At 42.8% G+C, this 22,815-nt stretch overlaps 2 protein-coding genes across 5 annotated transcripts in view; one reads left to right on the top strand and one right to left on the bottom strand.

Annotated features, from left to right (window-relative positions):
* Window positions 1-22,815, bottom strand: part of LRBA (LPS responsive beige-like anchor protein) — a 367,373-nt gene that overhangs the window by 145,593 nt on the left and 198,965 nt on the right. For all 4 annotated transcript variants that reach the window (XM_038136498.1, XM_038136496.1, XM_038136497.1 and 1 more), the window contains one exon: window positions 21,635-21,771. In XM_038136498.1, coding sequence (XP_037992426.1) covers window positions 21,635-21,771 — 137 coding nt within the window. The remainder of the gene's footprint in view (window positions 1-21,634; window positions 21,772-22,815) is intronic.
* MAB21L2 (mab-21 like 2) lies at window positions 14,754-17,942 on the top strand. Its single transcript, XM_038136505.1, has one exon. It carries the CDS (start codon window positions 16,722-16,724, stop codon window positions 17,799-17,801), a length of 1,080 nt encoding a protein of 359 aa, XP_037992433.1. The 5' UTR covers window positions 14,754-16,721; the 3' UTR covers window positions 17,802-17,942.

Consider the following 22,815-nt stretch of genomic DNA (forward strand, 5'->3'; position numbering starts at 1 on the left):
GTGCAACCTACAATGCACTCATACAAATAAAAAATGCTTCCTTGGTGACATAATCACTGCCCTTTCAACAGCATTAGGCAAGTAACTTCCATGGAGGCAGCTTCCCTACTGGAGTCAATCACAGCTGCAGCAACCTCCTGCTATTCCCTAGAGACCAAAAAGAGTTTTCCTAGGTATTATAATGAAGGAAAACACAAGTAGTTCACCAAAAAATTATCAAATCAGTCTTTTCTGTGGAAAATTACCTGTCCTGAGTTTCTGTGGCTCATCCTTACCCACACACTGAGTTAGTGTAACAATCCTTCTTGCCCAGGTAATGCTGCTGGGTCCAGAAGAAATGGGATAGGAAGGGAATGGTGCGGCCAAAGACATGCCTCACAAAGACAATCACTGTTCCTTCAGAAAAGTGTCCAGGGTCTCCAGTAAGGTCTTCCAGGTACTACTCTAAACTGGAAAATGGAGTGCTTTAAAACAGAATTAAAAGTTCACCCTGTGATCCACAGTGCGCAATATGTGAACACACACTAAGTTCCTGTGTCTAGACAATGACAAAAGACATGCCTGTGCCCCACCTGTGTACACATAAATAAGTATTTATGGTTTTTATTAAAATAGAGCCTCGAATGAGTACCATTTGCTCCCAGCAGAAATTTACAGGAGAAAATTCCTTACAAATACTTGTCAGATTGGGATAAATGTTTGAGATCCACCCTTGCATTTTCTCACTAGCCTACCTTCCTTCTGCAGTGAGGCATAAATTTTATTTTAAATATACTGCACAGTAGTAAACACTACTCGTGAATATAAGATTTATAGCACATTAATAAAATCATATAGGCTCACTGGCCTTAAATATACGAGGCACACAATTTAAGTTTTCATGACTACCTCAAAAGAGACCTAGAGTTGCCATGCAGCATGTTTAAATCTACAGAGCATTTACACCTACACATCATTCACCTCTTACCTATCTCTAATTATTTCTTTTCTCCAGCACAGGACAATCTTCTGAAAGATTAATACTATATAGGAGATGTGATATTTACTTTATTAGTTTAGGATTCTTGAAAAAAGCAAAGCAACACCTACAAGCAACAGAGAACACGGGATCTTAGTGCTTGTTTCACATGAAAGAAAAAAAAAATTAAGGTTAAACGTGATGCTTTAAAATAATGATAGCTTAGAGGCAGAACAACAAAAATATCTAGAATTCCAAAACAACAAAAATATCTAGAATTCCAACTCCAACAAACAACATAAAAGTATCTGCAGGTAGCTTGGCAAGTGCCCTTGAGAAACAAATACCTTTGACACAATATACAATTGCTAAAGTGTAGAGAGAGTAAAAATTATCTGAAATTCAGTTTCCATTGAGATACATGTATCTCCATTCGCTGCTGGAATTTTGTATCAAATTTTTTCTATATCAACTCAAGCAGAAAATACTCACGACAAACATTACTGGTTATTTTATTACTCAAGCCCAACACTGTGTGAAGGAAAGGTTTCAAACCCATTCTCCAAAAGTGCTAGGTGATTGATACTTACAGCCAACTGGTCAAAATGATTTAAAAAAAAAAAAAAAAAAAGAAAACAATTGTTAAACTTTACTCTTTCTTTTTCCTCTTAATACCACTAGTTCACATACATCTTTTTTAAATTTTGATTTTGATTCCAGGGGCAGCACCAAAAAAAAGCAATCTCAAAACTGATGTAATAGGAAAACAGTTTCTTCCTGACTCTGCTGGGATCTTTGTTTTTCTAACAGTGTCACACAAATCAGTTAAATGAATTCTTGTGGATTTAGATCAGCACAGGTAAGATTAGAAGCCAGGCCAAGAGTAATAGAAGGCAAATCTTTAATCCAAGGTTTCCTCTGAGTGCCAGAACTTCACAAGCAAGACAAGTCTTCCCTAAATGGGCAACTGAAGACACCTGTGTACAAGGAAAATCTTAGACAAAGCCAACACAATCACACTTTCACCAGCTTTTCCTCCACCTGCCTAAGGGACTAATAAGGGATATTTTTGGGATGGATAAGGTAAGCAGGACAAGCCGGCCAGACCAACTCTGTTTTTAATAATCATTACAAAAGCCAGCAAAAGTTAAAGCAGCCACCCAGCTGCTCTCACTTGCACTGAATTCTAAGTTTCCTGCACTGAAGAGTAATTTTCTGTATCAATCTCTCTCCCAAATCAGAAGACTGATTTATACCTACAGTCATAAGGAAGTCAACTCTGTTGTGCAAGCCTAAGGGAAAAATCAGCAACAGCTCTAATTCTGGAATCCCAAATACAGCCCCTCTCACACAAAAAGCTGGCTCCCAAATATAATTATGTACATTCTAGATATCTTACATATGTACCCAAATACATATAGCAACAGGAAGATAAAATTCAGTCCTTGAGATCCTGTGCTCCTCAATTTTCATTTGCATCATTTATACAAGTTCCAAGTAGCTACAACTCCCTGTGGTATTTTACCCAGAAGCACCAACAATGCATTCAGATCTATAAAAGATAACAAAGTAATAGCAATGGATGCCCCAAATACATAAAAAGCTGATCCATGCTTAATTTTATATGAATTTTACCAGTGATTTCATAACAAAATGACAGAGCTGTACACTCCTAAAAAAATACAATCTCAAAGTTATCTTAATACTTATGAGAATTTCTTCCAAATATTGCTACAACATACACACAAACATTTATATATCCATGTATAATCACTATGTATTTAAATCCACTACTTTAAAATAATAACTCTTTGGAAGAATGAGAATTCATTTTGTACATTTGTATATCATCTAACAAATTCAGTCCTGACTTCACTGGCACGAGCCTCATACAAACACTAAAGTGATCAGAATGCAACTTCCTGTGCAGCAAAATTAGATAATGTGCATAATGCATTGCATGCTATTGATTCTGAAATGACATTGTGGAAGAGACTCGTACTTAAGTGTACCACAGTCTCTGAAAGATTTTACCCTTAATTATTTATCAGAGCCAAAATGCAGTCATTTTCAGAATTTACTTACCAGCATTGTTTATCTTAACATTATACTCTGAACTGTACACAATATTTTCACATTTGCAACATTTGATACAATATGCTTTGTTGCAAGAGACAAAAGAAAAGGATGTTAATTCTTAGTAGGCCCCTTGAAGCGTCTCTGTATACTTTCAAAATAGAAATAACAGAAGTGTCAAAGTATTTGAGATTTCTAGTGTGAGTGAGTAAACCATTGTTAAACAGCACAACAGTGTAACATACACTTTTTGTCAAATTATGCTTTAATTTTGCTCTAAATCATTTAAGGGGTGGTGGATAAGTGGGTGGAGGGAGGTTTCTTACTTTATATTAGTTTGTTTGCAACTAATTTTTGAAATATTTTTTCTTTGTAGACTTCTGGAGGGGTTCAGTCAAAATGGTAAACTGATCGTAATGCATCACTAACATCTGTAACATACTGATCATTTTACTCCCAAATCCTTCAAACATTTGCTGATCCACAACTGCTTTCAGACTGGGCCCAAACAATTTAGCACAAAGTTACATTTACAAAAGTATTTTTTGTGCTCTGCTATTATCATATAATTAAATTCAGAAGTCTCTGCATAATCTGCATTTCAGAATTCCGGTATTTTTTTCTTTTTTTTACAGCTACACACAGTGTCTGCATAAAAATAAACTGATTTAAAATTACTACTCTGTGCATCTATACTTTGCCAAAACTTATTGAAGCTCCATTGTATGTTGCTTCCATGTTTCTACAAGAAATTGTCTTTCAGGTTGTACACCTATCTTCTCCCACTTAAAAATTACGGCTGGCTTAAAATGCAATGTGCTTCAAAAATGAAAGTATCAGGTCTCAAGCAAATTTGTTAAAACCCCAAATTGCTACAGTAAACCTGAATAGATACAAACCTATATTCATATGTTTTGTATCTTTGGCTTTCATTGTACTCAGCATACTAAAATGTAACATGTGCTTCCAATGACTCACATTGGAAGGTAACAGAACAATTTTGAAGTATATTTTGAAGTGTATGTGCCATCCTCACAGGGGGTTTTATTCAGGTATATTTGACATGGCAAATTTTAATTCTTTATGCCCACTTTAAAACCCAATGAACCCTAACCCTTAAGACTTTTATTTACTAATGCCATTTATTCCTACGCTGCTTGAAAATAACTTGACAAAGCTGACGTTCCAAACAAAGACCACACTTCCTGTTCTTACAGGGAATCTGGAACACCATCAATGTTATGTTCAGCTTGCATAAGTCACAAGTGATTGGCCACAGTCCCTGTGGGCATGCCATTTCATCCAGACTGGACGGTTCATTAGTCATAATTACTATAACTGTACAGCAGAGACTGCAGTTTTATCTCATCATACATCTTTGATAAAGCTGCTTCTATTTCTGCTTCATCAGCATGTGAAGTTACATTATTGGAGCTTTCATTTTCCAATCTGTGATTAACATCGGTTGTTCTGCTTATAAACCACACACCAAAATTCAAGATAGCACACAAAGTAAGGCCACGGCGTGACCACTGTTTGAACTTTGCATTAGGAATCCTGCAGCAGTCATTGCTGCAGAGGAAGAAGAGACTCCAAAATGACAGAGTTGCTAAGAAAATTTAACCAAGGAAGTACCAACAATGCAGTCTGTAAGAGAATAAAATAAGGCTGTTGGTTTCTAATGTGAACTGTGACACAGAAAAATCTCTGTTTGGTAGAAAGGTTAGAGGCAGGAAATTTCTGACAACTGCTGGGTCAATCAGCATTTTTCAGGTAGTGTTTATGCAATTGCAGAAAATGAAAGCCTGCAACATGAAGAACCACGGTGAACACTGACAGCCACTGCGCTGCACTCCAGTTAGCAAACAGACGCTAAAACACTTAAATCTAATAAGGACTGTGAATGCAATCTTTAGCAAAATGCATGTAGAAATCTCCCATTAAGGCATTTCCTTGTTGTGATGCTTGTTGCTGATTTTTTCCATCTTATTGTGTGATAATAGGGAACACAAAGGCTGGTGACACCATCTGAATGTGCATCGTGTACCCATGATGGGCCACATAAACAGTCATAATCGACAGCTACATGCAGGCACTGAGGCTGCAAAAATCCCAGAGTAATTAGTGTTGTCTGAATGCAATGACATCTGTTTTCTCATGGTCCTCTAGACTTGTCAGGCCAATAAGATATATATGAAAAAATATGACAAGCATTGCAAATGCCCTTCTGAAAGGTCTCACTTTGGGAAAAGCTGAAGGAATGACATGTGCCACCTCTTTTTTGCCAATATATCTAAAAGCCAAAGCTTGAAGATTTGAAAAAGGTCTCTTGAGTCATTTTACATTTGACTACGGAAGGTTTATTCAGAACAGTGCTGTGCTTAGGTAAGAATATTTTGTAGCAGCTGTTGTTCTTTCTGAAAAGCAAGCTTTGTTAACAGAAGAGTAAATTGTGACTGTTTATTTCTGACCAGAGTGCTTACACATCTGTATCATCACCATCTCCTTTTTTAATTAAAGCAGCAGATACCATGTAGACCACAATAGTGTATGTCTATATACATTTATTATTATTATTATTATTATGCTTGAAGAGCCCAAAACAGACAGTTCCATAGGCGTGCCTTCTGACATTGCAAAAACACTGTACCTTTTTCATCTGAAGAGCTAAGCTTTTGTTTTAGGATCCACAGCCTTTTTCCTTAATATGCCTATTCCCCCACTCTTTTTCTGGACTGTGGCATGTTTGAGCATGCGTTTTCTCCAAGAAAGACATTAGTCATCATTAACAGAAGCCTTGACACCAAGTCTAAGTGCCTCTCCACAATGACCAAGTGGCAATCATCTTTCTCTTACCCTGTCACTGCTGATTAGGGGGTTCTTTCATGAAAATTTAATTTGTCGCCTTTCTACAGCTCCTTTTTACATTTCTGCAATAACACAGCATGCCAGCAACACTAAAAATACAGTAAAGGAGGCTGGACCTGTTTATAAGAAAAGGTAAGATTCAGACTGCATGACTGTACTTTTTACCTAGTTTAACAAAAGAAAAAAAAAAGTCACTGCAGGATAAAGAAAACAACTGACAGAAGAAAAACTCCCATTAAATATGGAAGGACTCAAACAATCTGGCACACTTTTGATCCAACTAAATAAAATTTCTTTTCCTCTGGAAGACAGCTAGCCAGTCCCTCTTCCAAAGCTTTGTTCAATAGACAAATAGGTAAATGCAATATCTAAACAGATTTTTACAACTAATCAATTTCATAACGGCTCCAAATAAACAGGTATTCAGGTTTTTAGCTTATATAAATATTTATTAAAGGATTTCATAATCCAGTGATAAATTTCAACCCCACTTATTGAGTCTGTGTCAACACTGCCCTTGCAGTTAAAGAGTCAGCCATGAAGAAAACAGCTTTAGCTGCTGCAGACAGATGAAAGTTTCAGCCACAGATGATACTTTGCAGCTATTCAAAACACACAGTCTCAGAATCCTGCTCTGTGTAACATTACAAACATTGTTCAACAAGATACCATAGCAATGAGTTATTTTAAGGAAGTTTTTCAAAACATTTACTCTTCTGCTTTATTTCAATTTGTCTAAAGATTTCTTAATTATAAGCATATGCTATTTTGTTCACATCTGTGCACAGCATAAAACCTGACTGAATTACAACTTCTGAAAAAAATGCAGATAACTTACATTGCTCAAATAAAGTAACAATACTAAAAACTTCATGAAATGCAGATTAAGATGCATGAGTTCATTTAACTGATTTTCCATACAGGTATATTTAAAAAAAAAAAAAAAAAAAAAAAGACCACACCACTTATTACAATTTTTATGTTCTCCCAATATCTTTCAGAATTTAATTAAGTGTAAAGCTAAAATCTGGATCTATCTCTATTAAATTCAGAAACCACAGCTAGTAAAATCCAAGTCATAAAAACTTTATTCAGCTTCCTAAAGTATTGGTTCTCCACTACTGACCCAAAACAGCACTAGTAGTCGAACAAAAACTGTATTGCTAACACTTTGGATTTATATGAAACCTCCAATATCTTTAAATAGTCTCCATATATGAAATTCAAGAAGAGGAAACTAGGAATTAAAACTGGATTTTGAATGGCAGACTGTGATTGTTGTACTGCTATAGCAGTATAACCTTGATTAAATGCAGAGCAATACTAAAGTAAAAACAAATCCCTGCCATGGTAACCTAAATTAACTACTGAAGCAGATCATGCTGATACAGAAAGCTGGTGTTTTAAGCTATTTCACTCGAACTCGGAAAAATCTTGGACTTTCTAGAGGGCACAAAATAAAGTTAACCTTCTGTGGCCGCACAGCTCCCATTGTTCTGTTCCCTGCGTTCTCCTCGGCTCCTTCCCTGATGAGCCAGGAACGCAGATGCCAAGATCCTTGCTCTGCATCCATGTCAAGTTCAAGTACGGGAAGTTTAGCTCTTTGACTCCCCTCCCCACCTCCAAGTCACTTGTCAGTAAAAGGTTGGGCGATTTATTGACCAGTGCAGGACGCCTACTGTCAGTGCTGAAGGAAATATGAGCGGGGGCTGTCGCTGCCGTTCTGGAGCTCATTGATAATGACATACCTGCCTCTGTCACCCATTACCCATACTACAAACTACTTAGACCTAACTGAAAAATCAATAGCCTACTTGCACCGGTTCCTGTGGCTGCCTCCTTTGATTGTCAGCTCCTGTCTAGGGTCAGCACTTACATGAAAGGGGCTGTGACTGCCTGATGCTTTCAGGACAACCTAACGATATGAAACTAGCCAACAGAACAGTAAATTCTGTCCCCCTGCCCTCCTCATCAATTAGGCTTTGACTAGGCTTGCCTGTAGAAACCTGACCTTTTAAGTTTAGGTGAATATGGAACTAGCTGAACACGCCATTGCTCTCAGCACTGAGCCAGGAAATTCACTGACAGGTTAAACAAAACAGAAGGTTGTAACTGTCATAATTTGCATTGCACTTTCACGCCAACAAGGGTGTTATCAGTGGGGGCAAGCCCTGGAACACACAACGCAAGCACCCTAAGTCACTCTCCTCATAAATTTTCAAGTGAAGGGAGATAAAACATAAATTCACAAATGACCGCACATTTCAAGCCCCACTTTCTTTCAAGTTCGCACTCTGGAAGCCCCCAAAGTACACAAACAATTCCCCTTTGGAGGCATGCTGGCACGCAGATGCCAGTCAGAATGAATCTCCAGGACAGATGATGGATGGGGAAAAGCCACCTGCCTGCACCTCTAAAGGACTACTGTATTAGGTTTAGTGTCCGCTGAGTATTTATATGCATCAATACGAAACATTAATGGAAAATACACAGACACACACCTGTATTTTGGAGCAGCAGGTAGCCATAAATTATTTAAAAGTCCTCAGAGAGCCCTAACTGGCACTTCTGAGTAGTATCCACTTGTACATCCTGCATCTTGGAAATCCATTAGCAACTTCTAAATATCCCTGTGACTACAACTAAATGATAAATGTTACATTTTAATGCATGTGCCCTCCTCCAAAGGATATTGACAATCATGAAGCAAAGAATTAAAGCAAAAAATCTCAGATCTAAAGTAAAGGCTGAACTATAATTTGAAGTTTAATATAACAGTTTTTGTAACTATATATAGGCTTTTTAAAAAAGTCAATAGCTGAATGTCTTGCTCCTCCTTTCTTCCAAAATAAATAAATATTAAAACCAAATGAAAATACCTTTAAAGTCTCTGATTAGTGCTCCTTTCTTACATATTAATTTTCAATCAAAAATTATTTTATGTCCTTTTATTCTCCTGCTTCCTTGGGCTTGCCATATACAATATAATCATGACTGGAAAATGCACACAGCATGAGTGATCCAAAGAATTTATACAATTTGAACACCCAAGCTTCTTCATACCATGAAAGGACTGGCTACATCTACAAACTGTAGTGAATACTAATTTTTTGAAACTCTGGGAAGGTTAGGAATTTTCAATGGGCTTTACTGAGTGCATACAGTTAACAACTGTAAATGTAAATACACAAACTACTCCTAGAAATCCCAGGCAAGATTCAGAACAATAATTTAAGCAATGTTTTTTTATTCTACAGCTGGACCTTTTTAACTCATGCACCCTTAATATCCTCCTCACACAAAACTGTGCAGTGCCAGACAGAAGAATGTGCTCTTGGTAAAAAAGTGAGAGGAAAAATGCTGCCACTTGGTTTTCAGCATTTAAGACTCAGTTCCAAACTCCAGATACCCTTGCAAGCTTTACTTCTGAATGCTGACTCAATATATGCCAGCTGCTGCATTTAGGTTATCTCAAATGCACTTTTTGAAATTGGAATTGAGAAAGGAAAACTGCTGAATTACAAAAAGACAAAACACTCTTTTCATTAAAGCTTCAGATAATATGTTACACTGCACTATTTGTTACATAGTACCAAATATACAATGTTCTAAATAGACACAAAACAGCGCAAACGCAGAGAAGACTTGAAAACGAAAGCATAGAACTGCATTAAAGCCCTTTTAGATAAACAGAATGGCAGTTAGAATTAATATTGTACTCCAAACAAACTACAGAGCAAACACTAGTTAAAAATGGTAGACCTAATTGAGTCTGGATGGTTCCCTTTACAGACCTAATGCAATGATTAACTATGCATCTGGTAGCATGTCAAGTCCTTTTTGTGTGCCTATCTGATAGTGAAGTGAAAGGGCATGGACAGTGTCCAGTCCCAGCAAGCAAATCATTTGGAAGCAGTCATAGCCATAGATCAAAGATTTTTCACTCTATCCAGAGTCTATTTAAACACACCAACCCAGCCCCTTGCTGCAGACAAAAACAGTTAGAAAATAAGAAAGACTCCTTAGGATACAAAGATAATAAAGGAAGATAGAAGTAGAAAATGAAGAAAAGAAACAGACTGGCAGAACCTTGATTTCCATAGGCCAAGACAGCTGGTTTACATCCTAGTTTTATTTCAGATGGTTAAAGAAAAGGAACAATTTCCATCTCTTAGATCACCAAATATTATTTCAATTAAGCTATGCAGATGGCCTCTATACATTATTTGAGCCAATGCAGTTTCCCCTTTTCAGCAGTGGGAGATGGTACCTTGAACTATTTTGCAGACAGGTTTTACCTAATTCATAAGAAAATGAAAAAGAGAGCAGCATATTAACATGGAGAAGTTATGAAGTTATTCTGAAATAAGATGCGCACAGCAAGATAGAAAATAGGATTAGCTATGGTTTGATTCTCTCATTAGAAGTAGCAACAAAACCCCTGCAATGGTTTTAGAAGTCATAGTTTACTACTTTTATGTCAACATAGTCTTTCAAAGGATAAAAATTCAAAACTATGAAGTACAATGCACAGAAAAGTAGATGCTTCTAACTGTGCATTTAATTTGAATGAGGGAACAGTTAGAAGACTGCTCAAACAGGGTTTTATTTAAATTAAATAAAAATTGCATGCTTTTTCTATCAGACCCAAAGTCAAAACAAAATCACCTTAAAATTCAGGGAGGAGACCGATAGAGAGACTCAATATATTCTGTGCTGGTCACCACTGCTACTGAGAAGATTGAGCCCCCTCCGTTACCTCCTCTCACAACACCCTTTCCCTTTATAAATTGCCCTCATAGAAACTCACTGAAAGGTTATAACCTGTACAGTGGCTGGTGAGGAGCAGAGGATTTCACACTGCTATATGTTCTACTTGAAAAAGCACTTTTTTAAGTATAAGCTTATAAACAAGGAGCTTTTGCCTCTGGACCTAGAAACTGACATTTTAAAAGAGTATAACTCAGACAATTTTAGGTTAACTTATACATATGCTTTGTCTTGACAAAGCTGCATGAAGATTTTGATCTCAAAAATAGCTGTCTAACCAGTAAAACCACACAGGCTGTTGTATGTTGGCATCATCACACATATGCAGAGACTTCAACATCTAAGGCAATAAAGAGAACAATCATCTGCAGCTACTGACCAAAAAAAACCCCAAAAGTCCGCAAATTAATCTTTTTTTCATTTCTAAAACTTTGATTTTGCTTATAACATCTTTGTATTTTTTGCAATTTTAAAATAAGTGCTGGTTCAGCCTGACAGCACTATTAAGAACCAGACATTATCTCTGTAGCCCACCTCATATTTTTTCTCAAGCAAATAAGTGTTAATGCATTCAAGCAGAGGTGAAGCTGAGAAAATTCTGGCATATAACAAGTTTTCACTTCTTAAAAGCGATGTTATTCATATAATTAATCAGTTATTATAAATAAAGACCAGCCAACACACACAAACTTGGTTACTTCTAATGGATGAAACAGCATGCACCCACACTAACCGCATCAAACAAAAGGCCAACATGAAGTTTTAACAAGAAGAAAATTTTACAGAAGCACTAGAATTGTTATTTTTTAGTACATGTCTGATTGTCCCTGATTGCCAACTTATTAAAAATAAAATTACAAAACAGTATTTAGCATTCAAACCAGTCCACAGCTAAAAGAAGTCGCCATTATCACTATGAGAAAAGAAAAGATGCTACCTTTAACGTGAAGTTCAAAGCATTAGTAAAAGTCCCTCAGTAGCAGATTGTTTATGGTTAAACACCAGATTATGAACACATTCACATTTTAAGATTGAACAGGAAAGCAGAAATAAGCTTCTTAAAGGAGTAGCTGGAAGCAACCCCTCTCCCACTGAAGAAATGAAAGCTAGGGAGACTTAGAAACATGTATGAATTCTTTAATTACCATACCACTCAATCTTCACAGAAAAAAAAAAAGGTACAAGATTTCTACAACACTTTAGGTTGATGAGATACTTTAATGACATTGGTAAAAATGAAATCATCCTTACTCCTCCGGTGTGTGCCATCAGCTAACTTCATACACACAGACCTTAAAACAGATCAGCAGATACTAAAGCCATGAGTCCCAAAAAAAGGTACACACTGTACACCATCGAATGCAAAAGGAATTTTATCCCTCAAACCCAGCACAGCGCTGGCTGTAGCTATTAACCCGGTTCTGCTGTGGAGAAATGCAACGTGCATTACTGAATCATTTCTTTTCAAATCCATACATTCCCTACAGCAGTTCAAGCTTCATCAGCAGCACAGGAATGTATGAAAATGACAGGCAAAGGGCACTAGCTCTTTTCCCATACAGTTCTTCTATAAATGGAAGCAGAGTCCTACAAAGCACTTAAAGCTGAGAATGTTTGAACACTGATCTCCAGGAAAAAAATAACACAATGCTAGGTTCCACACACAGATTAATTATTCCATTTTCTGCAAAACTGTTTCCATTAAATGAAAGGACAGAGAGGAAACCAACTACTAGAAAATAATGGAATGCTAGCTGGGTCTCATCAGCAAAGCTGCCATGAACAAAGCATATACAAACACATACATATTTCATATGCTATTCTTAAAAATACTTCTCAGCCCTTTCAGAAGCAACTGCTCCTGAATTCACTTTTCCCTCTGCCTCTCAGCAAGGGAGAGACAAAGGACAGGCTTGGCAGAAATCCTTCAACAACCTTAAGTCACTTTGATTAAACTTTGATTTACCTTAAAAATTACACCTTATATCAGTAGCATGTTATAGAAACTTTAAAATGCATTATTAAAATACTCTGAAATATTTAACGTATGCCATGTTGATAAGCTGGTTAGGGAATCGAATGAAAGTATGCTATATCATAACGCAGCAAGAAACTTGCATGCTTATTGCTGAAACTCTGAGCTGCTTTCCAGCTTTTTTCCTTTTGTTGTTCCAGTGGTTAACACAAATCCATAATGTTCTCTTAATGGGGAAAAAAAAAAAAAAGGGGAAAGAAAAAAGTCTCAATGGCAGCCCTTCGCTGCCACTTCGCCATCCTGAGTGCAAAGAAAATACCGTGGCACATCCCTTGCCTGCACGGCTGGATTTACACCCGGCCCGAGCTCCCTGCCGTACGAGCGGGAGGGGGCAGGAGGAGCCAAGGCAAGAGCAAACACTGCACACTGCGTCCCCTTTCCAGTATCTTTTTACAGAAGCCCTCGCTAACAAAATACTATAGCTCCAGGCAGCGGCATGCTGATGTTGGCACTGCTTAAACCAAACAAACACGATGTTTAACAGTCAAATAAAATGTCCCGCAGCCTCCCTAATGAATTTGTCAAGGACCATCAGATCACCCCCGCCCCTGCCTCATTAACTCAAGTATGATGAGACGGATTATAACGAGAGAATACAGATCAATCGGTCTGAAGACTTCAAGTGGCTTTTAGCCCTGAGAGTTTCCCTCTCTGCGGCACACGCACGCACACGGTCTTTTTTAATGGAATACAGTATCTCCTGCTGCTGGAGGGGATGCCACTTCGTTTTATACACCATCAAGGAGCTGCTGATGGACTTCTACACTAACATACATAAAAGCAGAGGTGACAAGGGCTCTTCAATTATAGCCTCCTCGGATCCTGTTCCCCCTTCAATTATTCATCCCGGTGAGAGCAAATTCCGCCACAGATGAAGCTGGTCTTAATGCAGTGCGGCCACAAACGCCCAGACACGGGAGAGAAGTATTTCACGTGCATTATTTGCTGGAAGTGTTTAAGTTTATTGCTCAAATGATGTTTCTAATTAGCGTTGGGGCAATAAATTAAAGTCAGCTTTTGTTTAGCTGATTTATTATTTACTAGGGCTTCTACCTCGGGCAGGAAAATTGGTAATGAATTGTTTTAAATCTGAACACTGGTAACGCTACATCATTAGGCACCTTTTCGGGGGGGTGGGAATGGAATCGCCCCCTCGTCCTGCTTTTACCCTGAAAAAAGGAACGCGTGTACCCCTGCCATTGCCAGGGCCGCCTGAAGGCTCCGGCAACCTCCTCCGCGCCCAGGACACGGTAACCCTTAGGCTGGGCGCTCTCTGCGGGAAGCGAGACGCCGCCGAACCCTCCTGCCCACCTCCGCTCGGAGGCCGGGTGTGCAGAGCCCTCGCCGGCGCTGAGAGCGGTGCTAGCCCGGCAGCGAGCACGGCCCGGGAGCTTTAACGGTGGCGTGTGAAAGGGACCCCCAGCCCTAACTAACTCTTCCCTTTGCCGGAGGGCAGCGGGAGGCGAGGCGAGGCGTGGGACCCTGGCAGCTGCGCCAGGCCAGCCGAGCCGCGCAGAGTAAGCTCCGAGCAAGCGAGCCTCCGAGCGCCCCAGCGGGTGCGGCGGCGGGGAGAGGGCAGCTCTGCAGGCACTTACCCGCGCCCCGGGGCGGAGAGCCCCGCTCCAGCCCGCGCATCGCCGGGACACCCCAGAGACCATGAGAACAGCGGCGCCAGCGCCCACTCTGCCCTCGTGGCAGCCTACCCCCTCTCCCGCACCCCTCGGAGCCTTCCCTGGGCTCATCTCCCTCCCGACGGGGCCGGACCCGGCGGGAACACCTCACACCGCCACCAGCTCCGGGCACCGCGGGCCACCGGGCCCCTTCATCCCCTGGCGCAGAGTGCCCCGGCAGGGAAGCAGGGAGCCGATCCTCTCCTCGCGAAGGACGGAGCCGCACCGGCGCCGGGCACGTCTATACTTACTTCTTCCAGCGGTACGGTCGGCACCAGACATGTTTCTAATTTAAGCGCACACAGAAAACAGACGGCAGTATTTTCTTTATTAAAATCAGTCAGCTGCAGCGAAAAGAAGAGAGCGCAAGGAACCGAGCCCAACCGCTGCGAGCGGGTTACCGGGAGGCTCTGCACAGAGGAGCGCACCGCGCGTCTGTCTGCAGGGGCACGGCCCCGGCCGGTTTCCCGGGCGGCGAGAGCCGCCCCGCACCGCGGGACTGCACGGCCCAGAGGAGGGCAAAGCAGCTACGCACCCTTGCCCCGAGCACTGGAGGTGTGGAAACCGCCCTCCCTTCCATCATAAGTTCCCGGAGGAAAAGCAGATCTGGCCCCTCCGCAGCAGGTACTGCCCCAGGGCTACCTCCGACCTGACACCACGGAGCCACGGCTTTATGTCTAAACCATTCCATATTCTTATTAATACAAACTTGCATAAAATATCGTTTCCTTTTGAATAACTCAATCCTACGCTTTAGGAGGATGAAAAGACCTTTATGACACAAGATTTATCTAAATTAAGGTGACTGGGGGCAGTAAAACAAGGTGTGCCACGCTACTCCGGTGACGGTCTCACTTTCACTGCTGCAGCCCGGCATTAAGCGAAATAAGATTTATGCCTGCGGTGAAGCCCCGGCCCACCTCTCCCCTTTCCCCGCACACACTGGCACTGCCGCCGGCTCCCCTCGCAGCGAGCGGAGGGAGCAGCGAGCTCACCTCGCCCTTCACCGGCTGCCACGGCAAAATTACAGGGATTTTTTGTTCCTCTCCCCCCCCCCAACTCCCACCGCGCCGGGCGGGGGGACGCCCCGAGCCTCCCTCCCGGCTGCCCCGCAGCCCATCCCGGCTCCGAGCCCCGGCGCGCAGCGGGCGCGGGGCCGGGGGCGGGAGCGAGGGCGCGTGTGCGCGCGCCGGGTGCGGCGATTGGCCGCGGCGCTGACAGCTCGGCGGCGATTGGCGGCGCGGCCCCGCCCCGCGCCCGCGCGCGGCCCCATTCATAAACTACAGGGCCCGGCGGCAGCGCCGCGAGAGGGACGCGGGCACACGGCGCGGCAGGAGCGGAGCCACAGGCGCGGACACTGGGAGCCTCGGCGCGCACTTCCAGGGGTGGGGTGGGGGAGGAGAACCCATCCCGGGCACGGCAGCTACGCCTTCCTCCCGCTCAGGATAAAACACAGTCTGTGCAAAGAAAACAAACAAACAAACAAAAAAAAAAGCAACAACTCCTCTCCATACAGTCTCTCTCTCACAACAATCTATGTAGAGCTGCAGGACGGGAATGAGAGATCCCAGACCAAGTGCACCCGTCTGCGCCTAAAGATAGAGACAGCCACAGAGCCGGGTTCAGCCAACGCCTCCAGCAGGAAAAGGGAAATCAACAACACCCCCTGACAGTCTGAGCGAGCGGCAGCCAAACTCATGCACATCTCTGGCGGTGCCACGGACTGAAAGAGAGAGAGAGACAGACAAACAGACAGACACAGAGTTCACTCTTCCGCTGAGGGCATTGCTCGCATTCTTCTCCTCCTCTCGTACCGTGTGCGGTTTTAAACTTCGCCGCCGACCGGCTTTTCTGCGGGGACCTTCTGCGAGTCCTGGGGAAGTTTGTTTGTTGTTTTGGGTTTTTTTTTCCATGAACTATTGAAAGGGCATTTTTGTCGCTGCGCGGGGGGGTGGGCGCCTGAGCGCAGAGGCAGCCCAGACTTCCCTGCCCCCATCGCCATCCAAAACTTTGCGCGCCGGGAGCCCGCGGGGGCTGCCCGCCTCTCCGGCACCGGCTCCGGCATCACCAGCAACAGCACCAGCACCGCCGCCGAGCCCGCACCGGCCCGCTCCTCCTTCTCCTCCTCGCCGGGGCAGCGCTGGGCTTCGCTCCTTTGTGTTTCGCCGCCCTCCCCGATTTCTTTAATTGCTCTCACTGGCGCGCCGCTGCCGCCTTCTTCCCGGAGGCGGTGGGGGTCTGCGATTTGGCTGGTGCCTTCCGCAAAGCTGCAGCCACCGCTAAAGCATTGGATCCCTCAACGTACTGCGAGAGCCCGGTGTACAGCCCGGACCTGTGCCCCAACATGATCGCTGCGCAGGCCAAGCTGGTCTACCAGCTCAACAAATACTACACGGAGCGCTGCCAGGCGCGCAAGGCGGCCATCGCCAAGACCATCCGGGAGGTGTGCAAGGTCGTGTCGGACGTGCTAAAGGAGGTGGAGGTGCAGGAGCCGCGCTTCATCAGCTCCCTAAGCGAGATCGACGCCCGCTACGAGGGGCTGGAAGTGATCTCGCCCACCGAGTTCGAGGTGGTGCTCTACCTCAACCAGATGGGCGTCTTCAACTTCGTGGACGACGGCTCCCTGCCGGGCTGCGCCGTGCTCAAGCTGAGCGACGGCCGCAAGCGCAGCATGTCCCTCTGGGTGGAGTTCATCACCGCCTCGGGCTACCTGTCCGCCCGCAAGATCCGCTCCCGCTTCCAGACGCTGGTGGCTCAGGCCGTGGACAAGTGCAGCTACCGGGACGTGGTGAAGATGATCGCGGACACGAGCGAGGTGAAGCTCCGCATCCGGGAGCGGTACGTGGTGCAGATCACGCCCGCGTTCAAGTGCACCGGGATCTGGCCGCGCAGCGCGGCGCAGTGGCCCATGCCCCACATCCCCTGGCCCGGCCCCAACCGGGTGGCGGAGGTGAAGGCGGAGGGCTTCAACCTGCTCTCCAAAGAGTGCTACTCGCTGACAGGCAAACAGAGCTCGGCCGAGAGCGACGCGTGGGTGCTGCAGTTCGGCGAGGCCGAGAACCGGCTGCTGATGGGCGGCTGCCGGAACAAGTGCCTGTCGGTGCTGAAGACGCTGCGCGACCGGCACCTGGAGCTGCCCGGGCAGCCCCTCAACAATTACCACATGAAGACGCTGCTGCTGTACGAGTGCGAGAAACACCCGCGGGAGACCGACTGGGACGAGGCGTGCCTGGGCGACCGGCTGAACGGCATCCTCCTGCAGCTCATCTCCTGCCTGCAGTGCCGGCGCTGCCCCCACTACTTCCTGCCCAACCTAGACCTCTTTCAGGGCAAACCCCACTCGGCCCTAGAAAGCGCTGCCAAACAGACCTGGAGGCTAGCCAGAGAAATCCTCACCAATCCCAAAAGCCTCGACAAGCTATAGGGTTAACACGCCCGCGCACAAAAAAACTCGCCCTCCGTAAACAACAACAGCGCCTAAAAAACTTTCTATTTAACGCGAACGACGACGGAAAGAGGCGGCGAAAGACACGCGCCCCCGCCACCCCCCCACCCACCTGCAGTTCGGCCTTTAAAAACTTGCCGTCGGTTTTCCCGGCATAAACTCTCACCGCCTTGCACAGAAAAAGGGAAGAGCTTCTCTCCTCCTGTCCTCCAATGTGAATTTTTAAAAGGTCACAAAAAGAAGCGATCGGACTTTTGCAACTTCAAAACGAAACCCGAAAGGTACATTTTCCAATCCATGTATAGCCCTTTTCTTATGCTCTCTTGTTTGCCTGAATGTTGTCACCAAGTGAAAAAATTATTTAACTATATGTACAAATCTCCCTTTAAAAAAGTTTTACTGATGTTAAATGTATTTCGGTGCCAAGGTCAGATTATGTGCCCCACAACTGACTTGTTGCAAATAGTAATAAAAATATTACTTTAACTTTACACTGACTTTTTGTGAATGGTTCTTAAATTTAGGCAAACACATTCTTTCTGAACATCAGAAGGAATATTTTTTTTTAAATAAACGAAACCACGAGATGTAAAGATAGGCTAAACGCAACACCTAGCCCAAACCTTAGCTCAGTATAGTGACCTTCTAAACCTCCTAGTTTCCATTTTTAAAAAGTGCATCTAACAAAAAGAATCTTATATATTCTGTAGTTTAGCATGCGACAACATCTGCTATATTTCTGTTACTCTAAGGTTCTGTTCTAAATCTTGGAATATATGATGCATCACACAGCAGCTTACCATAGTTTAGTCAGAATTACAGCATGCCTTTCCTTCCCTACAGTCAGGTTTCTTTCCCTTTAATTTTTTTTCCCTTACGGTATTCCTTGCTTCTATTTTTCCCCGGTAAATCTCGAGTGCTGCATTTTGTTTTAAAAGTCCACCGCTGTTTGCTTTCGCTCCCCAGAGCGAACGCACTATCCATTTGACTTTGACACGAAGGAAGTATAGATCTACCCTGAATAATTAATGTGATTTGGAGCAATCGGTCGATTTTTTTTTTTTAAACAAACATTTGTTTTTGCCCAGATTTTTAAGTACAGCATAAAATCGCCCCGCAGCATAGTCAGATGGGGAGATAAACGGGAAGCCGTCAGCAAACCACCCGATCCTACACTGGCACCCGGGCGCACTCTGCCGATCTCCTTCCCTGCCCCAGCCCCCTCTCCCAAAGTGAAGCTCTGCCTGATTCCCCGTAGCTACTATATCGCTTTAAGCTTGCTTGGGACGACTGAGAAATACTGGCATTATTTTTATCGGGAAGGCATTCCTAAGATGTAAAAACGTTAGCGTTACCCGCTCGAGCTGCCCGAAAGATTGCAACGCCGGCTCGGAGCATTTCGAGCAAGTTTTCATATCCTTTCGTGGGCCGGGGGGAGGAAAAAAAAAAAAAAAAGTCTTAATTCTTTCTCCAAATGACTATTTTCGTTTCCTTTTGGACGGAGACGGAAAGAAATAACCATTTAAACTTGAGCTGATTTTGCCTTTAAGTTTGAAAACGAAATCCTCGTTGGCGGCAGCAGCCGGGGCGAGGGAGCGGGGTGCGCGGGGCCACCCCGGCCGGCGGAGCGGGCACAGCCCGGCCGCGGCCCCGCCGCTGCGCCCGCAGCCCCTCCGGCCCGGCTGAGCCCCACAAGGCTTTTGTGGAGCCATTTCCACAGCGCTGATCCCGGATCACCTGGCAGAACGGGATTAGCCGTTCCTTCCCAAAAACAGCCCAGAGCCCACGTATAAACTCTGATCGTATCGCTGCCGATGCTATCGCTACCTAAGGCAGGTTTTCCTTCAGGAACTTGTCACAATGTTTTCTTTCGGTAGTTTAGACAAATATACAGGGAACTTAAATTTATCAAAGAGATGAAGCCTCATTAATTAAGCAGGCCTGCGGAGCTTACAGAAGATTAGTTATTGGGGCTTTTTTTTTTTTTCCAAGGGGCATTTTCTACAGCAGCTCATCATCGCTATCAAGGTACATTGACTTCAGCACAGGGTGGGGCAGGGAGGCGTTAATGCTTGAATAGATGCTGTTTGTAAGATTACGTAGTTTTTAAAACAAAATTATTCAGATCTGATTTTTAGCTTCCCCCCAGCCCTGAGACATTATAAAAGGGTGGGGATTTTTTAATTTTAAGACCTCCAGCTAAAGTAACATTGCAAGCAGAACGTAATAGGTGTAGCCACTATTTCACGTAACCAACCTCTCCTGTTTTAAGAACTCTAATAAAATCTCTCAGATATAAAGATAGGGTCAAACAAAACCAGAAAGCCTGCTCATAGTTAAGAAAAAAACCTCTACCAAATACTGGGAAGCAGGAGAAAAGGAGGCTAACTATAAGTCATATGTCAGTGTTCCCACAAAACATGTAACAGGAATGGTAAGAATTAGTAACTGTTCTCAAACACCCTATGTGCTGAACATGAAAACCAAAAATTCAGAATAATGCAGAACTGTAAGACTTTTCTCATGCTGATACAATACAAAGCAGAACATTTTAGATGGAAAATGCAATACAGGAACATATCAAACAAACTTTAATTTCACATTTATATTCTTTTCATCATTAAATGGGTTCTTTTAGTTAAATGTGGGGGGATTAATGAAACATAATAGAAGGATATAAGCATATAAAATTTTTAAGCACTATCTCATATTTAAAATAATTTCCAATCTATTTCAAAAATTCTTCAGGACCAAAAGAAAAGTTAAGTCTCATTTATGATATTGCAGAAAAATCACAATTCTAGTTAATTGCTTGTATTAAAATCTAGCTCTAACAATTTGAGAGCACTGCTTCTTGACATAAATTTTTTTCCAGATAGGATTGAAATCCCAGCTTTCAGATCCACCTATGCCTTTTTTAATGCAGACAAGAGCAATTTACTAAATAGGAACAAAGAACTGAACCGGTGCTTAACACACAAGGTATTCTCTCTACAGACAAGAAGAAAACTACAACTTCTTCCATCAGTACCCTTTCCAAAGAAATTATTAGCCAGTTTAACATTAGGCAGGTATTTAAAAAAAACAAGAGCCGTGACTATGCTTAAATAGTGAGAATATTTACCAGTTGTGTCCTACTTTCAAAATGTTGCTGTAACACTGCAGAAAACATTCAAGTGCAACGTTATTAAGCTAATTGCATGATACGCTCCCTTTGAAATTGGAATTTTATTGAAGGTTACTAATTTTAACCAGAAGATAACTAATCAAGCAACTCAGAGCAAATAAAGTTTGTGGAAATTATCAGGTCAGCTCAGAAACACATTTTAGAAGGGCAATTCTGTTTTACGCTTAGGCACAATAAATAATAACGGGCCGAGTAAAATGTGTTAGAGAGTAATATAACAGGAGCACTGCTATCTTAGGAGTGTGGGAAGTTCAGTGCTGTTTTACACTAACATTTGCTAAAATCAGGAATGTAAAACAAAGTATTAAGGCTAAAAGCCTCGCTGAACTTCCCTGTATTCATACAGGCCTGTGATTCAAGATGTCTTTATTTCAGACATGTCTCCCTGGAGCTTTATTCGCAGCAAGCTAATTAACATTCAAGTAGGGTTGAATTGTGGGAGGGGGAGAAAAAGGAGCAGGAGAGGAGGTATTACCTATGTGGAAGTTCAGCAACATGGTCAGTGGCAAAGTTATTAAAGCAGCAACACTGCAGCCCAATAGAGGTAAAGGAAGTCAAGTGAAGAATTAAAGGTCTTGGATAATTTGTCATCATCTCTCAGACCTCAGGGTCAATGATCTCTTACCTTTGGGTCGATTTTCTTAAAACTAGGATCTTCTTCATCCACCTCAAAGTAGAGCTCAGAAAGAGTGATGGAAAGGGTGCCTTTCACTACTACGGAGGGTGCCACAAGCTGAGCTGGTGTGCTGAGGGACACTGGACCTGCCAAAGCAGGAAAACACCAACAATGTTCAAACTGAAAAGAATGTGAGTACAAATTATTCACTTTTCAGGCCAAGGACATTAAAATAAAGCAAAGAGCACAGCTCCTCCTTACAGAGCAAACCCCTTTTTGTCCTGGAAAAGAACATATGTAACAGATTTGCAGCGTCTCTGTGCTGCCGAACACTGAGGCAGCTGCAATTGCAAACTGCTGCATACATTACACAGAGCTGGCTTTAGCATGGCAGCCTTCAGCTTTTACTCAGACACATCTCCTGTCCAAGAAACTCCAAGAGTTGCACACCTTCTGTTACATGAAATATAGAGAGTGCACACATGAACGCTCGAAATCTTACTGTCTGATGTGTTCTTTAGTTGCTGAGAAGTTTTGATAGCATTTCACAAAGATGAGCACAGCAGTCAAGGCTCAAAGTTGTCTAACTGCAAAGTGTTCCCTCATGGATGCTGGAAATCTATTGTTAAGGTTACACAATGTTATAGAGCCTAAAGTAAAATGTTTTAAAGATGCTTTTGATTCCACATTAAATACTGTTCAAGGATTCCATACAGCATTAGTGTAGCTCGGGGACTATGGGAGTAAACAGCTGGAGGGTTGGTTTCCAACTGAATGAATTTTTATTGGAATAATCACATCTCCACAGGGCTTATCACAGGGACAAATCAGACTACTACTGAAAACAATAGGTTCAGCATTATATAAACTAACACATACAGAATGAAAACAGGTTATGTTTGTCATCCAGCTGATTAAGAGGCAAGGAAATGAAGTTACATGGCTGTAGTATTATCTGACTTTCGTAAAACAGAGGAAGATACTAAAGTGACATAGACAATTTTGTTTTAATAAAGCATCTATAAATGAGGTACACACACGTTCAGGTAATCAACGTGAGAATAACTAACAAAAAATTCAGATGAATTGTCATTTCCATCGATTGTTAGAAGGGTGATGGTCCTTAATCTCGCATCAATCTCAATGTGTGCCACTAGGACAAAAGAAGAGATGCTCTGCTGAGATCAGAG

The sequence above is a fragment of the Motacilla alba genome, chromosome 4 (assembly GCF_015832195.1).
Source record: "Motacilla alba alba isolate MOTALB_02 chromosome 4, Motacilla_alba_V1.0_pri, whole genome shotgun sequence".
Classification (NCBI taxonomy): domain Eukaryota; kingdom Metazoa; phylum Chordata; class Aves; order Passeriformes; family Motacillidae; genus Motacilla; species Motacilla alba.

Excerpts from the sequence above, each read along its gene's own strand:
- MAB21L2 (XM_038136505.1), top strand. The coding sequence starts at position 16,722 with ATGATCGCTGCGCAGGCCAAGCTGGTCTACCAGCTCAACAAATACTAC.